This window comes from Phaenicophaeus curvirostris, chromosome 2 (assembly GCF_032191515.1).
Source record: "Phaenicophaeus curvirostris isolate KB17595 chromosome 2, BPBGC_Pcur_1.0, whole genome shotgun sequence".
Lineage (NCBI taxonomy): Eukaryota > Metazoa > Chordata > Aves > Cuculiformes > Cuculidae > Phaenicophaeus > Phaenicophaeus curvirostris.
Window position 1 is genome coordinate 21456205 of NC_091393.1, and position 8273 is coordinate 21464477.

Consider the following 8273-nt stretch of genomic DNA (forward strand, 5'->3'; position numbering starts at 1 on the left):
CCATGTCACTCTTGTTTAGGAATAAGCATTTGGTTTATCTCTAAACCTTTTAACACACAGTGCTTTTTCAATAAGATAAATTAGCATGTCCTTCTTCCAAGAAATACGGGAGTTTCAATTTCAGATGACTGGCTTATTTATATATCTCTTGATTTTTAAGCAACTGCTTACATAGAATTAGAAGCACTAGTTGAAAAACTCTATGCTAAATTGGCAAGGGTGAAAAACAAATTCTGATTTCAGGGAGACTGAAAGGTACAACAGAAAAAAAAAAGACAACCTTGACTGAGAATCTAGTTTATTTGTGATTACTTTATAATGTAACATTGATACATTTTCCTTCTCTGCCCAACAACACTGGAGTTTCACATAAAGATGAACCTTTTCAGCATTTTCAGTGGCACTCTGAGGCTTAAAGCAGCTTTGTGTCAGAAAAGGTTCACAGGGGACTTAGTCTGGAGGAGCATATGGAAACTTTAAGCCCTACAAAACCAGCATTCAATTCTAGCAGGATGTTTTATAGTTGTGTTTATAACAACAGTGACAGACAAAGAAGTACCACTATTAAAAGGGATTTAATATGGAGAAGCCAGCGGTTTGATGGCTAAGCTACCTGCAGAGGGTTATAATGGGCTTCATTTCAGAGGTATCTGCAGGAAAGGTGATCGAAGAGAACATGAAGTTTGGTGTTTGAGTAACTTGAGAACCAGTCAGATTGGTAGGAGAGGTATATTACATACACAGGTATACTTTAACTTCCTCACGACTGAACTTTTCACCCTATTTTCAACTCACTATGCAATGTATAGAAACGTGTATAAAATGAAATTATTTACCTCAGTAAACTGTTTTTCCCTTCACACCTACTACATTATAGGTAAACTGTCTCTTACTGGGAGACAAAAGAGAAAGGCTTGATCTTATCGCCAGCCTTTGCACATATTATCCCTAGCTTTACAGGTAAGAAGACCAAAGCAAGCACCCAGATTCAACATTTAACGGAAACAGTGGAATTTCAAGTGTTAAAATATAAGAATTTTGAATTCACAAATAATTTACTGGAAGAAGGCAGAAAAGATACTAAATGCCTAGATCACAGTTAGTATAGAATACCCACCCCCCCCCCCCGGCACTTTTCTGTGGCCAGATTTGAAATTGCACAGATGCTCTAGAGATATTTTACAACACATTTTAAACTTGTATTTTAAAGACATTATTTCTGAAATGCTGTCGTTATCCTTGAAAAACAAAAAAATTCCCAGCCAATCATTCAGCATCCAGCTTTGGTTTACAATGGCAATGAGAAACAGGGATGGCTTTGGATGTGCAGCAGGGCACACTTGAAATGCAAAACAGCAAAAGAAAAAGATTGAACTTTGAGAGCATATTGTCTGTCAGGGAACGACTGAAATAGAGACTTGGCTGTAAACCTGATAATCTTTTGCAGGAAAAGGCTGAGGGAAAGGTTAGTGAATTTAACAAAAAATCCCCGATACCCCGGAAAAGGAATGATCCAGGAACAATTTCCAATGCATACGGTATTTCACTTGAGAATAGTCTGGAAAGTTGGCTGACGCGCTGGCTGCTGAAGGAGATGACAAAATACAACCTGCTGCTTCTGAGAGAGCTGTTAAAACCTGGAAAGCATTCCGTTTGCTGGGTTCTAAGTTTCTACTACCCAAATGAAAAGCATAAATGCAAGCATGCAGATGAAGATGCAGGCTCCTGTCGAAGATCTGCTGCCATATGAATAGCCAACTAAGAAGCACAGGTTTTAATCCGCATCGTTTGTGCAGCCCCAGGATCCCAAGAAGGGCAAGCAGGCTTGGTCTTGGAGCTGCCCCACCCCTTCGCCTTAGAATCACAGTATTGCTAGGTTGGAAAAGATCTTTGAGATCGAGTCCAACCATACCTGTCCACTACTAAAGCACTTCATCTACCCATCTTTTAAATACCTCCAGGGATGGGGACTCAACCGTCTCCCTCTTCCAGTGCCTGGTAACCATTCCAGTGAAGAGATCTTTCTTAATATCTAATCTGAACCTCCCCTGTCACAACTTGAGGCCATTCCCTCTTGTCCTAACACCTGTCACTTGGGAGAAGAGACCAACACCCACCTCTCTACAACCTCCTTTCAGGTAGCTGTAGAGAGCAATAAGATCTCTTCTCAGCCTCCCTTTCTCCAGGCCAAACAACCCCAGTTCCCTCAGCTGCTCCTCATAAGACTTGTTCTCCAGCTCCTTCACCACAGAGTCACAGAATGACCTGACTTGGGACCCACAAGGACCATCAAGTCCAACTCCTATCCCTGCATAGGACATCCCCAACATTCACACCATGTCTGTGAGTGCATTGTCCAGCTGCTTCTTGAATATCGCCAGGCTTGGTGCCATGGCAACTTCCCTGAGTAGCTGTTCCACTGCTCCACCACCCTCTGGGTGAAGAACCTCTTCCTAATATCCAGTCAGCTTCACTGCCCTTCTCTGGAAATGCTCCAGGACCTCGCTGCCTTTCTTGTTCCCCCTCTTCCCCTCAAGCTCTCTGCCAAAAGCATTGAAAGCCCAGGCTGGGCCCCAATTCCCTTGGGTGTGTTGAGCACTGCAAGGGATTCGGGGCTCCAAGGGGGATGTGCTGAACTCCTGGTGGAATTCGGGGCAGCAAGGCGGGATGCAGGACTCCAAGGGGTGATTTGGGGCTCTGAGGAGGGGATGCTGAGCTCCTGGGGGGATTTGGAGCTCTGGAGGGGTGCAGGGCTCCAAGGGGTTATGTGGGGATCCAAGGAGGGGATGTAGGGCTCCTGGGGGGATGTGAAGATCCAAGGGGAGGATGTGGAGCTCCAAGGGGGGATGCAGGGCTCTGGGAGGGATGTGGGGCTCCAAGAGGGATGTGAGGCTCCAAGAGCGGATGCGGAGCTACAAGGAGGATGCGGGGCTCCAGGCACAGGTGCGGGGCTACAAGAAGGATGTGGGACTACAAGGAGGGATGCTGAGCTCCAGGCGGGGGGGAACTCCAGGGGGGATGCAGGGCTCCAGCGGGTGGGGGATGCGGGTCTCTGAGAGGGATGCGAAGCTCCAAGAGGGTTGCAGGGCTCCAGGGGTGATGTGGGGCCCCAAGAAGGGATGCGGGGCTCCGAGAGGGACGTGGGGCTACAAGGGGGGATGAGAGGCTCCAAGAGGGATGCTGAGCTCTGGAAGGGATGAAGGGTTCCGGGAGGGAAATGGGGCTCCGGGGTGGATGTGGGTCTCCAAGGGTGGATGCCGGGCTCCGGAGGGGGGGGATGTGAGTCTCCAAGAGGGATGCAGGGGTTCAGGCGGGGATGCGGGGCTACGAAAAGGATGCTGAGCTCCGGGGGTATGCAGGGTTCCGGAGGGGGATAAGGAGATCCGGGGGGCATGCGGGGCTCCAAGAGGGCTGTGGAACTCCCAAGAAGGACGTGAGGCTCCAAGGGGAGATGCGAGGCTCCAAGGGGAGATGTGCGGCTCCAAGAGGGATGTGGGGCTCCGAGGGGGGTGCTGGGCTCCAAGGGGGGATTTGGGGCTCCAAGAGGGGATGCGGGGCTCCAGGAGTGATGCAGGTCTCCAAGAGGGATGTGGGGGTTCAGGCGGGGATGCGGGGCTACGAGAAGGATGTGGGGCTACGAGAAGGATGCTGAGCTCCGAGGGGATGCAGGGCTCGGGGGGAGGTTGGGGGGCGGGGGGGGATGAGGAGCTCCCGGGGAGGATGCGGGTCTCCGAGAGGGATGCGAGGCTCCGGGAGGGATGCGGGACTCTGGGGAGGATGCAGGGCTCCAGGTGGAGATGCAGGACTACAAGCGGGGATGCTGAGCTCCCGGGCGGTGGGGGATGCGGGGCTCGGGGGGGGCGGGATGCGGGGCTCCGGGGTGGGTGATGCGGGGCTCTGGGGAGGGATGCGGGGCTCCGAGGGGATGCTGAGCGGGAGGCGTGACCGTCCCCGCGTTGCGGTCCGCGGCGGGGGCCGGAGGGCGGCGGGAGGAGGGGAGGGAGGGAGGGAGCGGCGGGGTGTCGGCCAATCGCGGGCGCCGCTCGGGCCGCGCCGCAGCCGCCGCGGGGCCGGGGACCTGCCGGGCGGTGCCGGGGCCATGGGCGCGGTGCCCTCGGCGCTCAAGCGCTGCCTGGGCCCGCAGCCCCTGCTCCCCGGGGAGCCGCTCCCCGCGCAGGTACCGCCGCCGGGACGGGCGGGAGGAGCCGCCAGGGGGAGCGCGGGGGTCGCTGCCGCCGCTCTCCTCGCCTCCCCCCCCCCCCCTCCATCCCGGCACCCCCGCCGCGCGCCACCCGCTAGCATCCTGCATCCCTGGTACCCACCCCCCCCCCGGTACCCACCCCCCCCTCTTCTGCCCCGTCTCCCTCGCCCACGTGCCCGGCGGCCCTGCCGCTCGCCCCTCCCGCAAGCGTCCTGCATCCCTCCTCGCAGCCCCCTCTCCACTGCCCCTCGTCCCTACCGCCCCGTCTCCCTCACCCCTTGCCCACGTGCCCTTTATCCCTGCCACCCCTTTGCCCTCCTTACAGCCCCTTGAGCACATGCCCTGTGTCCCTTCTGTCCCCTCGACACCCCCTTGCCCTCCGCTCCCTCTCCTCTGCCCCCTCGACACCTCCACTCTTCTTGCTCTCCTCTCCACGCCCTCGCCCCTCGCCCACGTGCCCTTTGTCCCTGCTGCCCCTTTGCCCTCCTCAAAGCCCCTGCAGCTCCCTCGCCCCCCTCGCAGCCCCTTGAGCACATGCCCTGTGTCCCCGCTGCCCCCTTGTCATTGCTCGGTTGCCCTCCTCTCTACTCCCTCTCCTCTGCCTCCTCGACGCCTCCGCTCTTCTTGCTGTCCTCTCCGCTTCCTTGCCCTTCGCGCCCATGCCCGGCATCCCTGCTGCTCGCCCTTCCCACAAGCATCCTGCATCCCTCCTCACAGCCCCCTCTCCACTGCCCCTTGTCCTTACCACCCCCTCTCCCTCATCCCTTGCCCACATGCCCTGTGTCCCCGCTGCCCCCTCGCCATCACTCCTTTGCCCTCCTCTCCGCTCCCTCTCCTCTGCCCCCTCGACGCCTCCACTCTTCTTGCTCTCCTCTCCGCTCCCTCGCCCCTCGCCCATGTGCCCTTTGTCCCTGCTGCCCCCTCGCCCTCCTCGCAGCCCCTTGAGCACGTGCCCTGTGTCCCCGCCGCCCCCACTCTGCTCGCCTATGTGCCTGGCATCCCTGCTGCTCGCCCATCCTGCAAGCATCCTGCATCCCTGCTATCTACCACACACCTTTCTGCCCTGTCTCCGCCACCCTTTGCCCATATGCCCCGCATCCCCGCTGCCCACTCGCCCTCCTCTCATAGAATCATAGAATAACCAGGTTGGAGGAGACCCACCAGATCATCGAGTCCAACCATTCCTATCAAACACTCCCTCTCCTCTGCTCCCTCGACACCTTTGCCTTTCTTGCCTTCCTTTCTGCCTCACGTGCCCTGCTACCCCGCTGGTGCAACTGTGTCCTGAGCTGCATCAAAAGCAGCGTGGTCAGCAGGTTGAGGGAAGTGATTCTGCCCCTCTATTCCTTTCTTGTAAGACCTTATCTGGAGTACTGTGTCCAGTTCTGGAATCCTCAACATAACAAGGATGTGGAGCTATTGGAACAGGTCCAGAGGAGAACACAAAGATGCTCAGGGGGCTGGAGCACCTCCCATATGAGGACAGGCTGAGAGATTTGGGCTTGTTCAGCCTGGGGAAGAGAAGGCTCCAAGGAGATCTTATAGCAGATTTCAGTATCTGAAGTGGCTACAGAAAAGCTGGACAAGGACTTTTTCCAAGGGCGAGCAGTGACAGGATAAGGAGGAGTGGCTTTAAATTGGAAGGGGGAAGATTTAGATCAGATATTAGGAAGAAATCCCTCATGATGAGGGTGATGAGACACTGCCACAGGTTGCCCAGGGAAGCTGTAGCTGCCCCATCCCTGGAGGTGTTCAAGGCCAGGTTGGATGGGCCTTGAGCAGCCTGGTCTGGTAGGAGGTGTCCCTGCCCATGGCAGGGGGGTTGGAGTTAGATGGGCTTTAAGGTCCTTTACAACCCAAACCAATCTGTGGTTCTATGAAAATGAAGATCATGGGCCACAACTGTTCTAATCTTGGCTTTGGAAGGGAAGAAATGAAGGAAAGGGAAAAACTCAAAGAAGGAAATAATTCTGAGCATAACTTTGACTTTACTTTAACAGCAGCGTTCTGGTTGGGGTATATGGTATCTGAATTGTCATTCATTCTGAGATTAACTCTAGTAATCGGTCAGGGCTTCAAACATTAAAAACCACGAGCCAAGCCTAAAACAAAATTTAGTTTAAAATAATGTCTTAAAAAAAACCCCAACAAAACCATTTCTTATTCATTGCATCTTTCTTTGTTTTTTTACATCTTTTAGCTATACCATGGGAATATCTTCCGTTTTTGTCCACCATCTCAAAATGAAATTTAACTACTAGGTAGCAATGTAACTTCAGAGGTGGGGAGATCATGAAAAACACTATATTCTGAGTGCCGTGAAAGCTGACAGCATTGTTATTTTGCTCCAGATTATCTGAGCTTGGTGTTTCAAAAGCTGCATTTATGGAATACCCAAAGCAATACTGTTGTGAGCACAGAGCTTTGTGTAAGCAAGTTCCATACAGCTTGTTGCCTATTCAGCATTGAATTTCAGGCAAAAAGTCAAATGTAGTTCAGCTGTTTCTGTAAACATGGAAAAATGTTTTCTTATTGTAAAATAAAATAGAACAAAGTGACTTTTATGTAGTGTAAGGCAAAGCACCATAATCCTCTTCATGTGCCCTTGCTACGTTTTGAAGTGTCATGTTTTTTCAAAAGATGTGAAAGTTTCTTAAAAATTCCTTCAAAATACCTTGATATGCTGCTTGATTGCATCAGCTTCTGCCCCTATCAGACAAAGTACCTGAAAGGTTCAAGGGCTTTTGTGACAGAGAAGCCAAAGACAAGCAATAATATCTTCCCAGGAAATCGTGGATCAAAAAAAAAAAAAGTTTTCCTTATTGTAATAGATGCCTGTAACATTTACTTCATTTTTACAGTCTTCTTTCATTTTCATCACCATTTTTCTTCTTCCAAGGATACAGAAAGATGTCTTCCTCAGTAAACAGCAAACATGAGAATTTGCTGCTTATCCACATTGTGCACAGTGATGTGACCGTAGGCTGCACAACCTGCTGAGCCCATTGATACCGATTAAGGCTAGTGTTGGTCATTGTTAATGTTTTAACATTTGCTTCTGTGTTACCTTGTTGTGATTTTTATTAGATTCTTTCATTAATTTTCTTTACTTAATTTTCTTTACTTTACATAAATCTGTTCAAATTTCCATTTTTCTCACATGAAAGCTTAAACAATCCACAAAAGTTTTCCTTATGTTTGAGTGCATTCTGTACCAATACTGTTAAGAAAAGACATGATTCTCTTTATGTAACCTAGAAACCATACTAGCATAAGTGATAGTTATAAAAGGTGCATTTTTTTCTTTTAGCCAGTGTATGAAAGACAATTATGGGGGCAAAATGTAATCACATTTATGTGAGTACACGCAGAATTATTGTTTATGTCAGGATTAATGTCTTATGTTTCTGGCAGGGGATCCTAGTTATACTTGATTTTCATAGCATTTCCCCGGTGTATAATGTTTTTATTAGTAGGTCTGATTAATTTAATACTAAAGGTCTGATTAGTTTTACTAAATAGGAGCTATAGTAACGTGAAAATTTGTTAAAGACGTGGATTTATTAATGTATCAGAACTGTAAAATGTGCTAGGATCTGCAAAAGGAGGTGGCAGTAGATGTTGCAGTATTAGGGAGATTTCTGAGGTGATAGAGATTGCTGCTGATGGTGACTCAGCCTTTGACTAGAATTTGTAATGTACTTTGTGTTCTGCTTTGTAAAAGCTCAGGCTGAGCAGTGGGGAGGAAGTCTGGCTGTTCATCTAGTGCGGATGGTTGTCCTTTTACTTAGCAGGAATCTTCTGAATGGAAGGAGAGATAGTCTGAGAGCAACTGCCATTGGGCTCATCCTACAGACTTAATGTTGTTTTTATGTAGGCAAAAATGGAAGTGTAATGGATTAGTAATATGCTAAGGACACAGCAGGGGAGAGCTGGATGGCTAAAGAAGTGGTGTGAAAGACTGGGCTGAAATTCAAGGATACAGAATGATAGTTGCTTTGAGACTAATAACTCAAATGAGAAACTGTGACAGTATCTGTTAGAAGCTATTGAAGAAGAGAACAGCTTTGAA

At 50.3% G+C, this 8273-nt stretch overlaps 1 protein-coding gene across 1 annotated transcript; it reads right to left on the reverse strand.

Annotated features, from left to right (window-relative positions):
- Window positions 1-2470: 2470 nt before the first annotated feature.
- Window positions 2471-3394, reverse strand: LOC138717339 (uncharacterized). The gene has a single exon (XM_069850855.1). The coding sequence runs from the start codon at window positions 3392-3394 to the stop codon at window positions 2471-2473; it is 924 nt and encodes a 307-aa protein (XP_069706956.1).
- Between the last annotated feature and the right edge of the window lie 4879 nt (window positions 3395-8273).

Bases quoted from the DNA above. Each gene is read 5' to 3' on its own strand.
- LOC138717339 (XM_069850855.1), bottom strand. From the start codon at position 3,394: ATGCCCCCCGGATCTCCTTATCCCCCTCCGGAACCCTGCATACCCCCG.